Source organism: Tyto alba, unplaced genomic scaffold (assembly GCF_018691265.1).
Source record: "Tyto alba isolate M040663 unplaced genomic scaffold, T.alba_DEE_v4.0 Super-Scaffold_48, whole genome shotgun sequence".
Classification (NCBI taxonomy): Eukaryota; Metazoa; Chordata; class Aves; order Strigiformes; family Tytonidae; genus Tyto; species Tyto alba.
In genome coordinates, this window is record NW_024881324.1 from 3214751 (window position 1) to 3238270 (window position 23520).

At 38.1% G+C, this 23520-nt stretch overlaps 1 protein-coding gene across 3 annotated transcripts in view; it reads left to right on the top strand.

The window, feature by feature from the left end:
- SLC9A3 (solute carrier family 9 member A3) overlaps positions 1-23520 on the top strand; it is a 61506-nt gene that overhangs the window by 12982 nt on the left and 25004 nt on the right. For all 3 annotated transcript variants that reach the window (XM_042806938.1, XM_042806939.1, XM_032998907.2), the window contains exons 2-4: positions 13552-13854; positions 20658-20818; positions 22875-22953. In XM_042806938.1, the coding sequence (XP_042662872.1) occupies positions 13552-13854; positions 20658-20818; positions 22875-22953 (543 nt within the window). The remainder of the gene's footprint in view (positions 1-13551; positions 13855-20657; positions 20819-22874; positions 22954-23520) is intronic.

The window sequence follows — 23520 nt, forward strand, 5'->3', positions numbered from 1 at the left end:
GTAAAAACAGCAGGAGGAAGTATGAAGTTTCCTTCTGTTTATTGTGATTTAGAAGTAAAGATTAAAACCAGTCCAAGATAAACCTGCCACTGTAGGTGGAAACTCAGCTTGTGTACGGGTACTGAAGCTCTTATGTCAGGAAAGACCTACCCAAAAGTAAGGATGAATGGTCAATAGCTATATTTTCCTCTTAATGCTGGTGTAGCACGTGTTCTCTGTCACATGAGGGAGGATCCCAATATGCTGAAAGTTAGTAGAACCTTGTCTATATGCCTTCATCTGATAAATGTTTTATGATTATAGTCCAGTGAAGTGGTACTACAGCCAACAGTAGCGTTTGTGCTGTAATGGCTAAAATACAGTATCTGTACCTGGAGATGAAAGAAACCTGGTAAAGAGCGCCACACATTGGGAACTGCTTATCGGTTAAGAATATGATGGAAGTACAGATAAACCATCAAGCAAATTCAGTTGCTGACAAACGAAGCACTCATAACTGAAATGAAAATTGTAAAATATATCCTGTATAAAATATGATTATTTAGATGACAGTGAACATGGTGGAAAGTGGAGAATCCATAGATTTAAGGAAAATTCAGCTGAGACTTGGCTTCTGTCTTGGTATTTTTTTCCTCCTTCTCATGACTAGCAGTATATTCAGGTACAGGATTTCAAGAGATTAATGGGAAAAACAATATTAGCAGAAAGTCTGTCTGTTCACAACACTTGTCTTAGAACAAAAGCAGGCCTAACCTACCTGCATTTTTTATTTTACTGTTGGTATAATGCAGTGTCAGTTCAGCTAGGTCTTTCTGTCAGGTTGATGCTTTTCCACTCCAGCACTTTTTTCCAGGACCTACCCTGGCATTTACATGTATATGAAGTTGCTACACTAATCCTTTTAGAATTAAGTCCACATATATATATATATACATTATTATTTTTATTATTTTTATTTTTTTCCAAGTTATATGATTTCTCTCACTTATGATTTATCTGTATGTCAGTAATTTAACTCCCTTTACCGGACATGACCCAGCAATGTGTGCTCACAGCCCAGAACCCACCCGTGCCCTGGGCTGCAGCCAGAGCAGGGGGGGCAGCAGGGCCAGGGAGGGGATTCTCCCCCTCTGCTCCGCTCTGGGGAGACCCCCCTGCAGTGCTGGGGCCAGCTCGGGGGCCCCCAACAGCAGAAGGACCCGGAGCTGCTCGAGCGGGGCCAGAGGAGGCCACGAAGATGCTGGGGGGGCTGGAGCAGCTCCCCTGGGGGGCCGGGCTGAGAGAGTTGGGGGGGTTCAGCCTGGAGAAGAGAAGGCTCCGGGGGGACCTTCGAGCGGCCTCCCGGGGCTTAAAGGGGGGGATGGGAAAGGTGGGGGGGGGACTCTGGATCAGGGGGTGAGGGTAGGATGAGGAGGAACAGTTTTAAACTGACAGAGGGCAGATTTAGATGAGATCTAAGGCAGAAATCCTTCCCTGTGCGGGGGGTGAGGCGCTGGCCCAGGGTGCCCAGAGCAGCTGTGGCTGCCCCCTCCCTGGAAGGGTTCAAGGCCGGGTTGGACGGGGCTGGGAGCCCCCTGGGCTGGGGGAAGGGGGCCCTGCCCGGGGCAGGGGGGGTGGGACTAGGTGACCTTGAAGGTCCCTTCCAACCCCAACCATTCTGTGATTCTACGGAAGTTTAGCTCATATATATGTGGTAATAGAATGCAAAAAGAGGCACTAGTGTGACTGTACCAGATATAACATTTGATTCATACCGAGTTTTTATGGCTCCCAAAAAATGAATCTTTGCACAGATGCTTTTAGGAATGAATGCAGAAACTTTATCCCATGTCAGAAGGGACCTGACTACATAAAGGTCGTTTTCCTATATAAAGGAAAGAATCCTATGTTGATATGACTTTGTACTCTCTGTCATGTTTAGTCTATGTGTGTGACATTTAGGGATGTTGTTTTTTCAGTTAGGAAGAGATTTGCATCTGGTTTCTACCCTCCTTTTTTCTTAAAACAAGCAGTCATCTTCAGTAACTAAAAGGTTTGAGTTGTGAGATACTTCAAATACAGCTTTAGCCCGTTGCCTTTTCCCCTCCTTTTTCTTTCTTCACTGTGGAAAATCAGTTTAAACTAATCTCCTTGTGAACCTCCTTTTGCATGCTAACCTTTCTCATTTCCCCTATGTATGCACTGCAAGACACAAATGCGTAACTGAAAAATACAAAGGTCTCATGATCACCTTCCTACCCTATTTTGAAATAAACCTATTTTCCATGTATTACATTTTGCAGTATGAGGACACTATTTAAACTATTGTTCTTGCTGTTGTTATCATCGTGTACTTCACATCTCAAATAAAATAATGAAGGTATGAGAGTTAGCATATTAGCAAAACTAAAAGCTGTAAGGACAAAAATCTAAAGCCAGGTTAAAGTGCATTGAATGGTAACAGTATCTCAGAGACATTTGCAAAAAAAACATTAGAGTGATATAAATTAAGCTCCACTTTTGTCTTTCTTAAATCTGTGGAAAAATAAACCATGTACTTGGATTTCTGGGTAAAATTATTTCCTTTATGGACAGGAATAAGTGCATTCAGTAAGGAAGTATGTAATGTGTTCAGCTCTCTATTGCCTAAGCCGGAAATTCTCAGGCTTGATTGGTGAAAATGATGCTTTATTTACCTTCTATGGAACGAACAGGTGTAGTGTGCAATTATTGTAACATGAGAATCCTTGCCTATTTCTTTCCTACATATCACCTTGCTCAGTTCCTTAACATTTTATTTCTGACTAGCACTACTGATGTTAAAAGTGCCATTCTGTCATTAAATAAAACTCCACAAAGGGAATTGTATAAGGAGAAGCAGGTGAGTAACAAGTGATTTCACCAGCATTCTTATAGAAAAAAGTTTCTACTTGCTTCTCCATTTCCTGACAAAGCATTGGAATCCCAAATCCTTCACTGAGGAGCTTCCACCGCCCTGTAAATATCTTGGGGAAAGTCTCTGTTTTCATTCTGGACACCTTACGGTGATAGGGAGTGCTTCTCTTAAAAACATTTCTAACCTGTTAGTTAAAAATAATCTCACCCAGAAAATCTGAGATTTCCAAATTCCTAACACATGTAAACAACATACTCAAGTTTCTGAAATGACAAACAGGAGTTGTAATCCATCATGAAACTCTTCCCTTATCAAACTGTTGGAGCCTTTCCTCCAACACAAGACTCTGACAAAGTTTTGAAGCCTCGCACGGTGCACAGTAGTATTCACTTTCAGTGGAAACTAGCCAGGTATGTTTTCTTAACTCCTCCCAAATTAAGTTTGTTTTCAGTTTTAAGCAAGAGCTACTTGACATTTGTGATTTTTTTGTGATTTTTTTTGTGACATTTGTGATTTTTTTTTTTTTTTTTTGTGCGTGTCTGTGGGCATCACTCTTGACTTTGAATACCCCACTGCTTATTTAATTTACTGCTGTAGCCAGGAATACTTCCACTGTAATCCCATGCTATTCCAGTTGCACTAATTAAAACCTTGCCAGGGTGGAATGTAGGGGGCAGGAAGCAAGCAGTCTACCAAGGCTTGCAAAAAGGTGGTTTCCTACCTCATGACTTGGAGCAGCTTTCATAGCCCTTAGGCTTTAATTATGTCCCTCATGCCCTTCTTAACAGCACAGCAATCCTTACTGTGCCCTGCAAGAAGCAGTACTGGGCAAGAACAGGAAGTCCCCATAGTGTAAAGAAATTTTCAGAATTTCAACCTACTATTAGGATTCATTAAATTCTTTCTTCTTCATCTTCTTTTTCTTCTTTGTACAGTGAACCTGAATCAAGGAGAAGAACTGGTTCTGGTTTGTGTTCAGGTTTTGGTAATTCTTCATGCAATTTATCAGGACACCAGAGCAACTGTTTCCATATATTACAAGTAATCCATTTTTTTATCTGTATGAGCAAAAGCCAAAATATTCCCAAAGTGAGACCTTTGTTTCAATTCATTTATCATATTAAATTGAAGGTCAAAAGGAAAAAGATTTCTAAAATTCATAGTGTGAAATGAGTTAATTCAGCATTTCTTGGCATTTATTTAACTCAGTTCTCCCCATGTTACTGGAAAATAGTTTGGTATTTTAAAAAATTTTAAAAATTGCTTTCAATATCTGTCAATAAATTTCAGTGAATTTTTTAAGATAATTTTAAAGCCGGAGCAGTTGCAATATATACTATTAATAGAAAGTAAATTCTACCTTGTTTTCATGCCCCAAAATGCTTTTTAAATTTTTATTGTAAAATCAGTCGGTTTTCTAGACCTCAGGCAATCATTTTAGTCAAAACTTAGTGATCAGAAAATTACTGCTTATTCTACTTACAGTTATTGCTGACCCTTGAACATGTAATTGGAAGAGGTTACGAGAGAAACATACCATTTTTATTCTTTTGTAGACAGAGTAGCCCTAGTACGTAATAGCCTTCAGCTGTGCTTTACATTTGTATTTAGTGTGGAATATCATGTACTGGCAGCATCCTAAACACAGAAAACTCATAGTACACTTAACTGAGTTCAGTCTGTGATGAATAATAACCTGAGCAAGGAGATTGTCTTTAACACTTAATTCTAATACCTTTGCATAGGAAATGAAGCAGTTTTATGATACCTTTGCTGTCCTGTTTTATATCCTCTGCTATACTTCAAGGTGTTTCTAATGTGTACCTTGCTCTCATTTTGAAATATTATTTTTGACTGTTCCCATTTTTCTTTCAGTGTCGTTCAGTTCCATAAGGGCCAAATGCTACCACACTTGCACTGCAGTGGGACTGCTCCTTCAAAAAAGAACTATTGGCATAATTATGATAAACTGTACCTGACTGTTTAAACTTCATTATGTTCTAAATCCTTATAGAGGTAATAGTTGCTTACTCACACACTTCTTTGAATTTGACTTGGGGCTATCTTGTTATGTTATGACCTACCAACTGGGAACCTTGACCTGTATGTTGGTTGCATTTTTAATTGCTAACATTTTGTTAATTGTTCACCTACAAAGAACAGCGACCTAAAATATCCCTTTTAATAAGCTCATTACAATGCCGTACACTTTGTAAATGGTGATCATTACATATGTGATGAATAAAGAAAGCTTTCTTGATCTGGATAAAACCAAACTCAAACCAGCCCATCTAAGCAAGTTAAATATGAAGGACTTTGTGCCTTGCTTAGGAAAAATATGTCCAAAATTGAGTATGAACAGTATTAATAGTCATGTTCATGTAGTATATTTTAAGACACTACTCAAAGACCTATGCCAAAACCGATTTTTTACTGCTTGTTATACAATACACGTCTATTGTATCTCTGAGTTTCTTCAGCTATAAAATATCTCTGAGTTTTTTTCAATAAATATTTCAATTTTTGCTAGATTTAGTAAAAGCATAAGGTACTGATTAATCATTTACGATTTGTCTAAATAATAATGTTTAGAATAAATCAGTAAAAGCTTTTTCTTTAAGGGTTTTGTACCACTTGTATATAAACAATTCAAAATGGCAAAATCAATTCATAAGACTTGCAGAATACCATTGTTGCAAGGTCCACAGAACAGAATCTGAAGGACTATAAAATATGCTATCAGTCCTCCTGACCAGGAAAAAAAACCTGAGCGCACTTTGTTGATAAAGATTAGAAAGGCAAATACAAGTAATAACGATCAGCTTCAGCCATGTTCAGTCTGCTCAAACACTTGTTGAAGAGACTAGAAAAGCAGTTCCCTAGTACTTTGAATCTTTGCTTCAACTGAACAGCTCTTAGAACACAAGGGAAGATTTCTTTCTCCTTGATTTAGGCCTAAATTCATCTGTTACTAAGACAAGGGATGGAACAGTTACCGAGTGAGTAAGGAAAGGACAAGGTGAAGTATGAAACTATAAGAAGGGTATTTGTGGAAGTCACTAGAGTTTAGGTTTTGTACCGATCTTATGCAGGGTTTTATTTTGTTTTGCTTTAATTTACCACTGCAGAAAGGGGTGAAGTATCCTAACCGAAGGTTTCTGATGACACATTTCCCTAGGCATTATCAGTATTCATGTAGCTCTGGCTGTTGTGCTAGAAAAAACATATAATTTTGAGGGCTAGGAGAAGGGATAAAATACGGGAATACCAAGGGAAGTTTCACTGCGAGACCAATGACAAGAATTTCTGCATGAGGCTGTGAATAAAAAGAAGTACACATCTGTATGAAGTGAATACAGGATGACTGTGAGTCACCAATATGATAGTGAATCCAGGATGTCACTGAACTATAGATTGTGATAGGAAATTATTAATGTTGTTGGACCTGCTTCTACCGTGACTCATGCAGAGTGCAGTCTGTATTTCTGATGACTCTGAGTCCACAAAGGTGAACTCAGATTGAAATAGAGTGAGCTGAAATGAAGACTGAAAATAAGTGGTTTAGTTTAACAAACCAAAGACAGGCAACAAAAAGAGAGTACATACGCACAGAGTTCCTCTCTGTGCTTATATATTAGAAAATGATGGATTCAACATTAGGGAAAAAGAACTATTTAAGAAAATTGATATCATTGTCACCAAGGAAAATGGATATAAAATAGCTGTGAACAAGTTCAGGCTAGAAATCAGAATGAAGTCTCTATGCAATGAGGGCTGCTGCTATATGTTCACATAGGCTAAGCTGGAAAAAAAATCCTCTGAAATGAGGATCATTAAATGTAGTGGTGTGAAAATGGAGGCCCTGGCTACACAACCAAACAGCTCTTCTAGTTCTTATGGTCATAATTAAAATTCTTAGATCCTCTGTGCAGGCTTCATAAGCAACGGTAATTAGTTAGAAGGTATGCCTATGGCTATGCAGGAAAGAAATGCTGTGTTTGGTAAGTGTGGCAAGGCTGGAAAACTTAGGCAGTTAAGTCAGGAAGGAGACCTTTAAGAGATCCAGTACAATTGAGGTCAATGCACAGGGATGCAAGCCGGGCACATCACGTGAAAATAATAGGAGTTACAAGGGTAGACCGGAAAAAATGAAAGACATATGAGTATAAAGAAACCACGTACAGGAAGTGCAGGAAGTTTATTAGAGAACTAGTAGGTGGCAGGACTGTTGAGAAGTAAAGGGAGCCATAACAAGAGATAAGAGAAATATAAATACGGGAAACTTCATTACACAGGAAATTGTATCAAAAATCATCTCTTAGTAGAACAGTGGAATAAGTAGAAAGGAGACTTATCAGAAGAGCATGTTCTTGAACAAATATATTAAATAGATATCAATTAACACTAAATACTTAAGGACAAGTAGCAAAACCTCTGGAGAAATTTGAGATTAAATATGTAGAAGTAAAAAGGAAGTTGCCCATCAAACAGAAGACAAGGTGACTGCAGAGTGGAAGAGAGCTACCCTTCCTTAAAAATAAAAAGTAATATAGGAGAAAAAAACCCACAAACAATAATGGTCATTATTGTTAAGTAATTTTCTGAAAAATTGCAACAGTGACGTTTCCTGAGGAGTTTGTATTGTCCAGTGCTTAAAAATCATTCACTATTAGTCTGGACCAGGTGATGTGCAGAACAGAACTGACATACTTTGCCCTCATGAGAGGACTACAGCGAATACTACAGGCAGCAGTAAAGATCAGGAATTATAAGAGACTGTTAGTAAACCAAGAGTTAGAAGTAATTTAAAACCAGTGATTGTTCAGCCCCTTTTTAGATATTGAGGGGGTCAGAGTATCTGGATCTCCTACATATACAGCTGAATGAGAAAAATTGTCAAACGCTAAAAAGCTAAAATAACCTTCTAAACGAGTTTGCAGATAAAAGTCGGGGGGAAAAGGCTAGAAAACACACAGTCCTCTCTGCCTCATCATCTATACAGAGTTCCTACGCTGTGGCCGCGATTCTGCGCCAGGGCTGCTGCTGGGCTGGGGCTCCAACGGGCTGAGCTCCTGCGTGGGGACAGAGCGGCCAGGCACGCTGCCTTCTCGGGGTGCTGGAAGCAAAATGATCCCTTCGTGAAAACGTATGGTCTGTATTGTATGTTAGTGTGGCCATTCCCTAGTCAGGTAGCCCAACACAATAGGAATGGATTGGGACTTTACAGAGGTGTTTGAACTGCGTTACTGCCCAGCTATGCCCGATCAGTTTAGCTCACAAACTGATATTTGCTTGTACTTTGAGCTATTATACAGGCAAGGTAAAGCAGACTTTTCCATGTGTGTTACTGGAATACATTTCAGATACATGATTTTTATTTTTTAAGAGAAAACATATATCTGCAGAGGACACTACTAAAAAAACTGCAGAAAGGGTAGAACTAAACAATTTTTAAATAGAATTTCCACTCTATAATGCTAAGGAGAACATGAACAGGTAGATAAGATAAGAAATGAAAATTTAATGCTTGCCAGTCAGAGTCCAACTGCTGGAAGATATTTAGAAGAAAGATTTCCCTTTGGGCAGCATATTTTGTTGTGGAATTTTTCATGCCTCTTCTCTTAAGTAGCTTCTATGTTACACCGTTATAGGAACTTGATTACATATTGCCTGGAGATACTATGATTTGCATCTCTGTAAAGGTAAATAATCATGAAGAAAAGTTTGCAGCACTCACTTTGGTCAATGGCAAGGGTTATCAACAGCTACAGAGAATCAAGTCTTGGATCTCAAATTAGAAGCACTCATTGCTTAATTTAATATGGTAACCTTATCTTTATATGTGAATCTAAAAAGTCAAAACTAGAAAATAGAGTAATAGCATACTATCAGTGCATATTTGACCCACGAGCAGAAATGTATATGGTAGACCCCACCCTGATCACTGGTAGCGATAGGATAAGTTGAGAAGTGTTTGCAAAATCGTATCTATGCATTCATGGGAACTATAGAAGTGATAAATCTGAAAAAAAGAGGTTGAAATTCTTTTAATAATCTATATTATTTTGTGATTCCTTGGATTTTATCCAAAGATACATGGGAGAGAAACTTTAGCAGAGAATTACTGGCATTATTGTAAGTCATTTCTTGATTTTTCTGGATGACATGTTGCATACTGTGCACATGCAGTTGGTTTTGTGACTGACTGGGACAGTGATATTAGCTGAAAAAATTATTTCAGTGTTTTCATGGCCTTGATTTTACACTAACAAAGTTAATGGAAATGGCATTAGTCACATGAGATAGTGTAGAAATGACCATATAAATCCTGAAATTTGACAGTATGTTAAATAGGTAGTTTCAAATTTTTGTTTTTTGCAGTGCTGCATTTTCAAAAGGTGACATATCTATCTCGAATTGTTCATTTCAGCTGGAAACAAAGCACAAAATTCTAGAACTAAGTCATTGAAATGTTTCACTTGATAAGCAAAAATCAGTATTCATTAAAAACAGGTGCTGTTAGAGATAGTTTGGGAAGAAATATGGGAAACCCAACTTCAGAAAAACTTTTTTTGTGTGTCTACAAATATTAGGTGACTTGAGCATGAATTGTACATTATCTATTTTATCATTCTTTTATTTATTATTCTTGCTGTTTAACCAGTCCTTTCTGTCTTCATTCAATTTAGTGAATGAGAAAGGTTGTTCTGTTGAATCATTTTGCAAAGCAGTCTCAGATGGCCTTAGAAAGCAATTCCACTGAAAGATTTAAGTTACTGCATTTTTAAAATGTGATAAAAAAATAACTTACTACTTAAAGTATATTTCTTCCTTTGCGTCAAAAGAAACTGGTCCCAGCCATCAAATCATAGAGTGCTAATTTGTTTTGTCTTTCTCGTCAAATACGTTAAATGTCACAGTCCCTTTTCTTGGATCTCAAAGGAAGTCTCAGAAAAAATTTTCACAGGAAGTTTATACTATGTAATTGTTTCTTAGCTTTGTAGAAAGCTTCTAATTCAGCAATGCTCAGCTCGAATTTAAACACAGTTTTTCCAGTAGCCAGTCCAACCCACTTTCAAGCCAGGTGTAGCCTGTACTGGATGGAAGGCATATGTTTAACTTTTTCGCTAGTACTGTACCTAGACACACGTAGTTGAATTCTAAATGATAAATGTTAAAATTTATAGATCACAAGATTGCCCTGTACACTGTTACTTCTTTTATGCCATAGACTGGCTACAATTTTTCTTTCTCTGCTCTTTCCCTCTCCTCACTAAAATATATTCATGTATTTTTCATTATTAACAGCAGTGAAAATATACTTAATTTCATCTATGGGTCCCTCACAGAGTAATTTACCTGAGCAGCACTGCATGCCATCCCTCCTGATATTTATAATTTTTTTCACAACAGAATCAAACTAAACTCCTTGTCTGTTATTGTTCAATTGTATTTTACTCCTCAGTCAGGTGAAATACCTATTTATGTTAGACATGTAGATGTAATTAAAGTTTCCGATTCTACTTTGTCATGGGGACATACATAATTTTGTGGAACTGTTTCTAGATCTCTCCTAAACAAGTAAAGGCAAACTTTATGAAAGTAATGTACTATCATTATGACAATTTGTAGCACACTCAGAATGTATCAGGGACATAATTTCAGGATAATGAATTGTTAAAAAACTGTTAAGGTATGAATTTGGAATTAATCTATCTCTATCAATTTCTATAAATGTAATAATTACTGGTAATGACCAATCTTGATTGAATAAACTTTATGCACAGAGCCAAAAAAAAAAAAAAAAATCACTATAAGTGCAAATATAAATTCAAACATTGACTTAAGTTCCAATTATAACTTAATCTAAAACTAGTTTATTGAATTTCATCAGTTGTGGTATTTTCCTTTTACATATTTCTATGTTTATAGATATATTGCATAATAGCAGCCTGCAGAGTTAGCCAGGCAGTTACCTTAAAACAAATACAGTCTAGTGTTCAGGTTTTACTTGGGCCAAATGTAAAAAAGAGAAGAGACTTCTCAGGAGTCCTGCTTCATGCAATAACTTTCCTGTCCACAGCCTGCATTCCTTATACTAGCAGAGTTGAAGAATTTACTGCTGATAATGTTAAAATCTGGTACAGATAATCAATCAGTTGGAGTTAAAGGCAACACAGACAGATACAATGTAGCTGATTCACCCAAACATGCGATTTCTAGGAGGAGACACTGTTACAACCAAAATCAGGTTGGCTTCCTAGCACTCCCTGGGAGAAACTGTTTGTGGTTTGTAAAGGTGAGAATTCTACAGAATATGAATTTTTAGATAGACATTGGGTTTTTTCCAAATGCCTAATTCTGACAAGTCTTCACAGGTTTATTTCAAATTTTTAACTTTAACTTCTTGTAGTCGTGGCTTATCTACAAACGTAAGAGTAGGGAAAACAGACTTGGGTTAGTAAGACTAGCTCAGCAACATTCATTTTCAGGGATAAGGAGATAATCCCTACTCTGTGAGGTGATAAATTAGTTGATAATTCACTGACTGGAAATTCAAGGAATCAAGAATGGCTAGTAGAAAACACTTTTGAGAAGTTAAATGATACAATTTATACACATGGGATACTAGCTAGTTTGTGCTTCTTTATTTTTTTTTAAATGTGTACCTAAGGGATTTTATTATAAAGAGAGGAAAACTGGGAAAACCCACAATCTTTGTTTCTGTAAGGTGTTATTCAGCTATTGATTGCATGACACAGATAATACAGAAAACTGTCAAGGTTTAGCCAACTTCACTGAATGCAGTTTGCTTTCATGTGTGACTGATTGCTGTTGTACCAATCCCACTGTGAAGCTATGTTCCAACATGGCTTAGTTTTCAAATCTTATCTACAAATACTTGGGAACATCTACAGTCATGCTCATTGTTGACGTAGGCAGGCCATTGTAATTTTTCTTTTTGTGTTTTCTATTCTGATGGATGTTTTACAAGTAGTAGGAACCATCTATAGGGCTACTATAATGACGGGTGATGCTTCTTACATTGCCTGTGTAGATGCAGCCAAGATGAAGACAGACAGTTCAGGAATGGGGCCCTTAAGACACTCTAAAAGGTAACTAGTAAATGTTTGACTAGGACAAATACTTGGCTGGGAGGAAAAACAATGGTCTTTCAGTAAAGTAACTTGGTCTATGATCTCTGCATAGTCATGGAAAGATTCTTCCACTAGACCTTAAAAGACTGGAATTCTTAATGATGGCTTCTTGTCCAAACTAGTTTTGAACTAACTTGCATTAACATTGTAAAAGGTTCAACACGGTTCTAGGCTGATGCTCAAGCCAGGAGATAATAGGTGGCTTTTAGTGCAATTTTCTTTCTGAAGTGAAAATCACATTTTCAACACAAAGCTATATAAGTAAAATCCCATTTATTGGGTCAGTATCACAAAGTGCCAGGGTTCAGACCATCTAGGACACATCAATATTTAAGACAAACTGAAGGAAAAGCTCATAGAAAACCCAAGAAAGTCAGTTGGCACACCTGTGCTTCCTTATTATCCAACACCATTGCCACCTTCTCCTTTCTAATGTTTCATCTTTCTTTGTAGACCTGACTTCTCTCTGGTTTTCCCTCTGCTTTTTTTTTTTTTTTTTTTTTTTTTCTCTGATACCTAACAAGTGCACTATAAATCTATGTTGCCACATATATTTGTAGTTTTATTTCTGTTTCTGTCATCTTGAACAGTCTGTTTTTCTTGTCTTGGCCTTGCCATCTTTCTGTATCTTTAGGTTCACTCATGGCACACTGTAATTTCTCTCCCTGTAATTGTAATTTTACATACCATTACATGTTTTTCTATCATATATACCATATTCTGTTCATCTTTATTAACATATTAGACATGCTACTGTAAGATACAGATTTTATGACACTGTTTATATGAAATAAAGTGGCCTGTTGCAGAACCATATACCATGAATATATCTATATATGAAGAAGGCATCACTAAAGCCCCCATTCCGCCAGAAAGCCTCTGAATTAACTGAAATCCTTACTGGGGAGATTTTGAGGAAGAGGCCCAAAAGGGTTCTCCCATGGTATCTGACCCATTCTGCTCCTGCTGCAGGCTACATTGCCATATAATATTCTTCATAAATTTAAAAAGAGTTGTCTTGAAATTAGTCCTTCTTTCATCATTCTTCTCCCATCCTCTAATAAACCTGCTAGTAAACCAATCATTTCTAAAGACAGTTGTTGGGAGATCAGATGTGTATTTTTAGATATAGAAATAAACCATAAAGTCACACATTTCCAGAACTTCTACCATTTCTTTTTCAGTCTTGCGCTTACTGCTTTGCAAAGAAGACCACCTTTTCCTAGACAGATCCTGTACGAAGAAGATAATCCAGTAAAGGAAATAAATGTAATGGATTATTGGTTTCATATAAGTTGGAATATGCTGGATAAAATCTGAAAATCAACCTTTTAATTTTATTTTATAAGTGGTTATGTTCTGGCCTTGTCTGTACCCCATGCATTCCATACATGTCTTGGGTCAAATACCAATGAAAGCAGGAAGTCTGTGAAGTCAAAGTTGCAAGCTAACAACAGTTGTTGCTCAAATTGTTTCTCCATTCCAATTCTGACAAATGGTTTTTCTCTTTCGTTGCAGTTTTCCACTTGTCCCACAAAGTCACTCGGGTGGTTCCAGAGAGTGCTCTGCTGATTGTTCTCGGTCTCTTCCTTGGCGGCATCGTATGGGCAGCAGATCACATTGCCTCCTTTGCCCTTACACCAACTGTATTTTTCTTCTATCTGCTGCCCCCCATTGTTTTGGATGCTGGATATTTTATGCCAAATAGATTGTTCTTTGGAAATCTTGGTTCCATCCTTTTGTATGCTGTAATTGGGACAGTATGGAATGCTGCCACAACTGGTTTATCTCTCTATGGTGTCTATCTGACAGGAATAATGGGTAAGTTTGACCTGTAAAGGCACAGTTCTGAATGCTACTGTATGCCAGCTGTTACTTTACAACCTAACAACCCTCTTCAGCAGAAAAATCCAATTTTAATGGGAATAATTTGTAGGGTTTTTTTGCCAAATTTAAGAATGATCTGAGAAATCTTCCCTGAAGCAAGCACAAAAGGGACTTGCACCTGTGTCTCATTACCTTGCTCTAAATGTGTGCTTACGCTCTCAGGATAAAGCTCAGGGTTCATCCTGCTAATGACATCTGGACAAAAATACACTCTGAAGGGCTTGTTTCTTATTGCTGTGATAGAAACCTTCAAAGTTACTGTGAAACGGGATTGTCTTTTCTTCAGTCAGCATTAATATTAAGTAAGCAATGATTGCTGAGTGGGTATGTACACATGACACATCTCTGTTTTGTCTTCTGAGGCTGGAAATTGTAAGCGAAGACCTACAGAGCCAAGCAGCACATGTAAGGTGCACTCTGTCTTAATTATACTACAATATAATGCCATGGGGCTGCTAGAAGAGGCACAGAACAGCAATTCTTAATCTCCTCATCAGGTGTGGCATGCATGTAAACAATAATCCACATCGTAAATGGATTGCATGTGTTCTGAAACAGGCATCCTATCTATGCTTTTTTAGTGTCTGTACTGAAGGAGCTCAGGAGCCCTTCTAGGACAAAATTCTCTTAGGTTAGTGAGTTCTGAGGTACCTAGAGGGAGGGCCCTTCTGAGCCTGTGCACTCTGCCCATCTGCTCTCGGCAGACAGAGCTGAGACCCAGACCTGAGTGAGCGGCTCCAGGACTGCGACAGCTACCTTGTGTCGTGCAAAAGGCTCCAACAACTGGTCACAGGGCTGTTTTCTAGCCACAGGGCTGCAAAATCAACTCGGAGCAATTCACCACATTGACCACAGACCTCCTTTTCAGTCCAGATAAAACCAGTGCCTCAAATGTCAGAAGTTGCAGATACTGCAGAAAAACTCTTTGTGATGAAGAATTAAACTATTAGCTGATTATTACAGAAGAGAACATAGTAAGGTTTTCCAACCTCACAAACTGCTCCCATTGCCCTGCACAGGGATGTAGCAGAGTGTGGGGCTGAGTTCTTTGAAACTGAGCATAAGATTGGGATATCTGTTCCATCCATTTTAAGGGAAACCTGTGTTGTCCTTATTTGAAAATCCCAGTCTGGAAGAACTAGACCACAGACTTGTTCATATAAGAGACATCTTACATAACTGCAGATGTTTTTAATACAGAAATCTATGATAGATTTAGCTTACATTTTAGATATTTACCTTACTATAACTCACATTTTATAAGTAACGATTTTTCTTTAGAAGATAGGAAGGTGACAGCTCAGATGCAGGCACTATTGACTTTTATAGGTAGGTAAGATGTTCTATGTGCGTTCAACCTGTAGCTACAATATCCTGCATGCACAATTTCATATTTATAGCTAAATACAGGTTTTCAGGAACAAAAAAGACAAAAGGATATTGCCATTGCAACAGATTGGACAAGGATTTATTTCTTTAAATATCCAAGCTGCTTGGAACAATTTTAAAAATATGAACAAAAATGTTTTATTAGCATTCTGTTCTGGGAAATAGAATGAATGATAATTGCATTTTAAGATATGTTGATAAAAATAATTAAAGGAAAATCATTGACCTCTATGATGTGAAATGGAAAAGCCAAATGCTTTCCCAAATATTTCATTTAAGTGAAAAACCCATTTATCTCCTGCTCTCCTTCCAATCTGTAAACAATTCTTGACTAACTGTAAAAGGTGAATTTCATGGCTTCATGTTCTGCTTCATCATTATTCAAATCTTTTGGTGACAGTATATGCTAGAACTCTGAGTTTACAGCTAAACAGGAGAATCAGCCCCTATCACAGGTCAGAACTAAAGCTCTACAAAGTAAAAATAGGGATGTTAACAAAGGCAAACAATAAACTGGCATGCCTGGAGAATTTAAATGTTTAGGATGAGTGTTAATTGGTATACTATGGGGACCTGTCTTTAGTACCAAGACATATTTTAACCTACTAGAGTTCTAATTTCAGCTCTGGAAAAGACCAGAGAAGCCTGTCCCTGATTCAAACTATGTCATTCTCCAGCAAAGCTAAGTAGGACTTTAAAATATCTACATAACACATACTTACCAATCCACTAAATACATTGTGTTGACCTCCAAGATGTCAGCAAGATCTGAGCACCACACATTGTGAAAAGCCTTGCTGTTATTACCTACTTTGTGAAGACAGGAGAACACTGAGTTACTTAATTTCTTGAAGAGTTCATAGGCAGCCTCTAGTTGAAGTTCTATGGCATATTTTTGTTGCTATTCACTTTTTCTACAATTGGAGTGAATAATAGTAAAAGTAATATCATAAAAATGCAGGAATGTATATCCACCACACACTAAGATGAACTGAAAACGAACTACTTCCAACTTGAGCATTGAATGGGCCTGTAGTACTGTCCATCAATATGAGAGTGCATAATCCAAATTGGATTACATAGATTTCCTACATAAATAAGCAGCTCTTTGTTTATATTCAATATCCCTATAGATATTATAATTTGCAGAAGAAAAAGAGAGGTGATAATAACAAAGAAATCCTTCTTTAGAAGTGAAATTAAAAGATCAGCACCTCAACCATTAACTAACAACCATACCATTGCAATTGGCTGATTGCACCTAACTGTTCACCATCTGCTGGAGAACTAACACATGCTGCACTTCTCTGTGGAATAATTATGTTTGTGACTGATGCTTAGAAAAGTTTTTCTTGTACGATCTGGGTCATAGCAATGACATGCTGAGCATGTGTAGGAGTCTTAAAATGGGTCCAGCAAACTTACCTTGCTCCAGTGTCACTGCTGGCAGCTAGTCATTCCAGACTCTGGTGAGCTGGAGGAAGCAATGGTCATGTATCATCTGGAAATAACTTGCCTTATTATTCTAAATAAGAGTCTGATTTAGAAACCCCATGCCTCTTGACACTGCTTTGTAGGAATTATAGATGTGTCCTAATCTTTCCATAAATATTTGCTCACCAGCTTTGCAAGTCTTCAAAGAATGTACCAGTGATTATAATTGGTAACATATAAAAAAGATAAGCAATCTCAGCGAGACAATTTATTTTTTAAAGCTTACGTTCTATTGTACCCTGATATCTGAGTTATTGTCATTGGGCTCGTTCCTTCCTTAAGCATGGCAGACAAGGACAACATCTGATGGAACCATTACTTAGATCCAGGTTCAAGGCTGTTGTCAGAATTTTTGGCACAGACTTCAGCTCACTGCTTCAACTCCTCTCTCACACTAAAAGGAATAGATTCAGTCCTCATTCACAGCCCAACATGTCCACCAGTGAACAAGACTATTTCTCCTTTTTGAAAATATGAAGTAGTTATATGTCTGTGCAAACTATACATTTCTGTTTTCAGGGCCTTACGAGGTCCTTATAAACTGTATGGAGAACACTGCAGATCCTCTGATTGGCAGACAGCAGCTAAGAGAATATGTACTTCTGCAGCTCCCCCAGATTATTGTCCATTGTTGTGTACAACAGGGTGCTGTTGACTTCTGTCTCTGGCTGCCCATGTAAGTGTCCTCGTGAGTAAAAATGCCCATGCCATTTTGTATCTCAAATATTTGGAACCTAGTTCAGGTTCCAATTAGCTTCCAAGCACTAACATTCTGGATTTAAAAAAAATTATCTTGTAAGAGTTCTTGCTAGAGGAGTGGCCGTGTTGTTCTGGAAGTACCTTACAGGCGATATTGATCCTTTTGTTATGGCTACTGACTGTCCTTGTCTGACTCATGCTTCCAAATCATTTAATCAGATGGATTTTTCCCTTACCTGTAGAAATCATGCCTGATACAACTGCCTGTTAAATTTGGGCATGGGCCTCTACACCGTGTTCTAATGAATGAACTCCCAACATATTCCTTCTTTGTTCTTCCTCATATAATTTTGGGTTTCATCACCTCTTAATCAACCCTGCTTCCTCCTCCATGCATTAACAAACACAAAGGGAATTTTCCCGTTCTTTATCCTTTCAGAAATCTGTTTCCCAGAAGAAATGACTGGGGTACCACTCTTGATTGCATGAAGAGGGTAAATTTTGCAAGACATTTAGGAATCTGAGCAAAGTGATCTTTGTGGCTCTCCCTTTTCTGTTACTTTTAAAATTATAACGATGTTTGTCTCAGTCTCCTTGCATAACTGAACAAAATAACCTTAATAACTAAAAGAAGATTAAAAAACCTCAAAAAACTGGGTTACTTTATCACCACAGTTTTGTAGTTCTAAAACTTTTGAAATAATTGCCAAAATTCCTAAGGGGCTACAAAACAAACATGTTGAGGTACATGTTAGCCCTTCATTTGTTTCTATGATCCACTTGTGGACAATTTAACATTGGCCTCATGAATCATAATTCGGGAACAAGTGTCTTAACTGCACCTATAAATGAATGTCTACTTGAATAAGGAGGCCACGAGTAGTGCTTAACTGCATTGAGTGCAGTTAAGCCCCTCTGTAGCAGTTCTTAGAGACCAAGAGTCAAATCTGGTCTGTGGCATGAGGTTTACTTCAGGAGTACTGGTATATTCTTACCATCTTGTCAATTCTCAGTTATTCTGAGATCATTTACTCAAGTTAGACAAACCATACCATGCATAAATACAAAACCAGTTTAGATCTGGAAATATTTATTTTAAGTGGCTTACCGTAAGAACAGGACTCCCTGCTATTTCTCCCAGAATCAATTTTGGTTCACATGGGCCAATGCTGGATCCAACAAACCTTATGGGACACAAGGTGACATTATGCAGAACTTAAGTAGTTTCTAAACAGTAGGTTATAAAAGTAGGTGATAAAAGGAAGACCAGGGAAAATGTGGGCCCTCTCCAGAAGGAAATGGGAAAACTGGTTACCCAGGATATGGAGAAGGCTGAGATATTCAATGACGTTTTTGTCTCAGTCTTCACCAGCAAGGGCTCCAGCCACACTGCCCAAGACACAGAAGGCAAATGTGGGAACTGGGAGAATGAAAAACTGCCCACTGTAGGAGAATATCAGGTTTGAGACCATCTAAGGAGCATGCAGGTGCACAAATCTATGGGACCTGATGAGATGTATCCGTGGGCCCTGAAGGAACTGGCAGATGAAATGTCTAAGCCACTATCCATCATATTTGAGAAGTTGTAGCAGCCTGGTGAAGTTCCCGCTGACTAGAAAAGGGGAAACATAACCCCCATTTTTGAAAAGGGAAAAAAGGAAGACCTGGGGAACTATAGGCCACTCAGTCTCACCTCTGTACTTGGCAAGATCATGGGATCATGGAGAGGATCCTCCTGAAAACTGTTCTAGGATACATGGAAAATAAGGAGGTGGTTGGTGACAGCCAACATGACTTCACTAAGAGCAAATTGTGCCTGACACATTTGGTGTCCTTCTGTGACGGGGTTACAGAGTTGATGGGTAAGGGAAGAGCAACTGATGTCATCTACCTGGCCTTGTGAAAAGCATTTGGCACTGTCCTGCATGACACCATTGTCTCTAAAGTGGAGAGACATGGATTTGTTGGATAGACCACTTGGTGGATAAGGGATTGTCTGGATGGTCACACTTGAAGAGTTGTGGTCAGCAGCTTCATGTCCAAGTAGAGACCAGTGACGAGTGGCATTCCTCAGGGGTTGGTGTTGGGACCGGCGCTGTTTGACATCTCTGTTGGTGACATGGACAGTGGGATCAAGTGCACCCTCAGCAAGTTTGCTGACAACACCGAGCTGTGTGGTGTGGTGACACACTGGAGGGCAGGGATGCCATCCAGAGGGACCTGGGCAGGCTGAAGAGGTGGGCCCATGCAAACTCACGAAGTTCAGCAAGGCCAAGTGCAAGGTCCTGCCTGTGGTTTGGGGCAATCCCAAGCACAGATACAGGCTGGGTGAGGAGTGGCTGGAGAGCAGCCCTACAGAGAAGGACTTGAGGGTGTTGGTGGATGGAAAACTGACTGTGTGTCAGCAATGTGTGCTCACAGCCCAGAAACCACCCGTGTCCTGTGCTCCATCAAGAGAAGTGTGGCCAGCAGGTCAAGGGAGGGGATTGTCCCCTCTCTGCTCCTCTCTCTCCCTCTCTGTCCAGCTCTGGGGCCCCCAGCATCAGAAGGATATGGAACTGAGGAGGCCACAAAGATGATCGGGAGGCTGGAGCACCTCCTCTTTGTGGACAAGCTGAGAGAGTGGGTGTTGTGCAGCCAGGAGAAGAGAAGGCTCTGGGGAGAACTTATAGCAGCCTTCTAGTGCTTAAAGGGGGCTACAAGAAAGGTGGGGAGGGATTCTTTATCAGGGAGTGTAGGGATAGAATGAGGGGTAGTGCTTTTAAACTGAAAGGGGGTAGATTTAGATTAGATATAAGGAAGAAATTATTTCCTGTGTGGGGGGTGAGGCGCTGGCCCTGGGTGCCCAGAGCAGCTGTGGCTGCCCCCTCCCTGGAAGGGTTCAGGGCCAGGTTGGACGGGGCTGGGAGCACCCTGGGCTGGGGGAAGGGGGCCCTGCCCAGGGCAGGGTGGGGTGGAACTAGATGGTCTTTAAGGTCCCTTCCAACCCAAACCATTCTATGATTCTGTGCCATACTTTCCAGTTGGTGCCTTAGGGTCCCTATTTTCAAGGATTTTGAATTATTTCAAGGATTATCTGCGATATCACAGTCTGTCATTACTATAGATAATAGAGAGCTATCTCTGCTTATACATTGTTTGCCTTGTTTTTGAAGGCCACCTGGATACTGGACTGCTGGACTTTCTCCTGTTTGGCAGCTTAATTGCTGCTGTGGATCCTGTAGCTGTTCTGGCAGTGTTTGAAGAAGTCCATGTCAATGAAGTTCTATTCATCATTGTTTTTGGAGAATCGCTTCTGAATGATGCCGTAACTGTGGTAAGTAAATTATATATCCCAAAGACACTCAAACTCTCGAGGGTTTCTTCTGAAGTGTATTTTCCCCTTCAATGAAACACTGTATGATCTATGTGTATCTATCCATGGGCTAGTGTAGAGTAGCTCATGGTGTTCTCTTGCTTACAAACACTGTATTGCAAAGTTTAAATGTTTGAGTGTGAAAGCTATTCGGAGCCTATAAATCACATAAAAATATACATTCCTGGGTCGTATGAGCATAAAAACATTTAAAATGAAGTTTCAGGTGTGTACATTTTATTTGTCTTTGCTGTTCAAGTAGGGCTTTCACGACTTACTGAAATTAGTTCCAGTGATTTTAATTCTTTCTTCTCTGTTTTGATGTACATACTCTTTTCTACATTTTTCCATTATGCTAATAATTTCTATGCATACTTCAAATATATAGACAGCAAGAGAGTGAATACTCACCCAAGTGTTTATGCCTGTTCTGTTTCTTCTATCAGATGTTTATCAAACAGATATATAACAAAGAGCCAATTTGGGAAAAATTGTGGGAAATTTTAGAAAGTTTCTGGTCTGGTTTGGATTCTTTTGGTAACATGTTAATTTCTGTTTTGGTTTTGGCTTTTTTTTTTTTTTTTTTTTTTTTTTTCCACTTAGAAAGAAAAGAAAAACTTCAATAAACTTAAAACAATCCCAAATTTATACGTATGTTTTTATTTTGATTGAAACACTTTTTCACACAAAATTTTTCTCAGCATAAAATACAGAAATAAATACAATAGTTTTGTAGTGCAGTGCTAGTGGGAAGGGACCAAGAAGTCCTATGTCAGAAAGATGCTGGGCAACTGTGTTGTTATAAAGCTTCACTTCGCTTCATGGCTCATCTCCTGCTCCTGCTACTGCAGAACCCCAGTGGAGGGTCCACCAGACTCAGTGACTTATTTTTTTGCAACCAAGGCAGCAAGGCACTGCAAGGTCACTGACAGCAGCCTAACTGTTCACATGAGTTTGAAAATGCCATTTAGGACCTCCAGAGAAACCTAACTGTCTTTAGATATCAGTCTCATTAGGACTTTTGGGATATTACCAAAAACAAATATTAAAATAAACCCTTGATGAACTCAAGTATCAACATCAATGGCTTTCAGAAGGAAAGGAGTTTTTGTTACTGTGAAATGAATACAAACACTTGCTCTACAAATAAAAGGAAGTTTGATTGTTGAAGAAAATCCAGAAGAGCATGATCAAGAGTCAGAAGGCACAGCCTATGAGAAAGTTTAAAACAACTGGGGTTCTCACCTTGAAAAAGGAAAGACTGGAGGACAGAAGAAAGTGGATGATGTAGCATTCTTTAAATGTAAATATGTAAAAGACCACTGTTACAGAACAAAATAACCTGTATGCCATGATTGGGGTAAATATAAGAATTAACAAGCTTAGCTGCAAGAAAGAAAGCTGAGAAAGCCATAGTAAAGTTCTTCTCCATCACTGGAAGAATTAAGAACAGACAAGCATGTGTCAAGAATGATGATCATACAAACCTCCTTAGGCAGGGGTATGGATAAGAATTCTTCACTTTCAGCACTATCACTGTTAGTCAATTATTTTAAAAGATTTAGTACAATTATTATAGTTTATTCTCTTTTATGTTTAACTTATTTTACATATGTTTAGCCTATTTCAATCCAATATTTTATTATTAGCACATTACTATTATCTTATTATCTTATTTATCTTATACAGGTGTTTAAAGAAATTTGTAAAATACCTGGGTTTTAGAGTGAGAAGTGCTTTAGAAAACACATCTAGATCTAACAGTGTTTCTTACAGATAGAAATCATATTGAAATAAGAAATGGAAAGTTTTCTTTTTAAAACTTTTCTTTTCTTCTTACTCCACTGCATTTCTTTTCCATTTTGAAAAATTCAGAAATGTGTGAAATCTCCCTCCACACAGAACTTCCCTTAGGCATACATAATTTCAGAATTCATAAAGTTGGGGCCCATAATGAAATTATTTTAATAGGCTTACTTCAGAAGCAAATATTAAGTTAGTTTACTTTTCTTTTCAGGTGCTGTACAATGTGTTTGAATCTTTTGTTACAATAGGTGCAGCAAATGTGACGGGGACTGACTGTGTCAAAGGCATAGGTGCGTAGAATTGAATTCTGTATCATATCATTGATGTACATGTGCAGACTTTTAAACAAAGTATTATTAATTAATTAATTTATTTATTTATTTATTTATTTAAATAATAATAATAATAATAATAATAATAATAATAATAATAATAATAATAATAATAATAATAATAATAATAATAATAATAATGCTATCAGTAATTTATTTTTCAGCCCGTTCTCTTGTCGCTCATATTCCCACACTCCTGTGGCACAGATGAATGTCTTAAGAAAATAAATAAGTGAATATTCCTGAATATTTGGGAAACTTAATCAGATTTGTTTTCTTCTGAGGAGACTCAACAGATGTGGAGTTCAGTTGTTAAGACCACCAAACTTGATAGCTATACATATTTTATTTGTATTTTATAACATGTCTTTAGTTTCAGCCTATGCTCTCCCTACATTCCAGGAAACTTGAGATTTCATATGGGCATTCTCACTCCTTATCACTGCTTGTCATCACGCAATGTTTGTTAGTGACTATTAAGAAATGTTATTTAACTAAGAATTTAGTCATTACTTCCCATTCCAA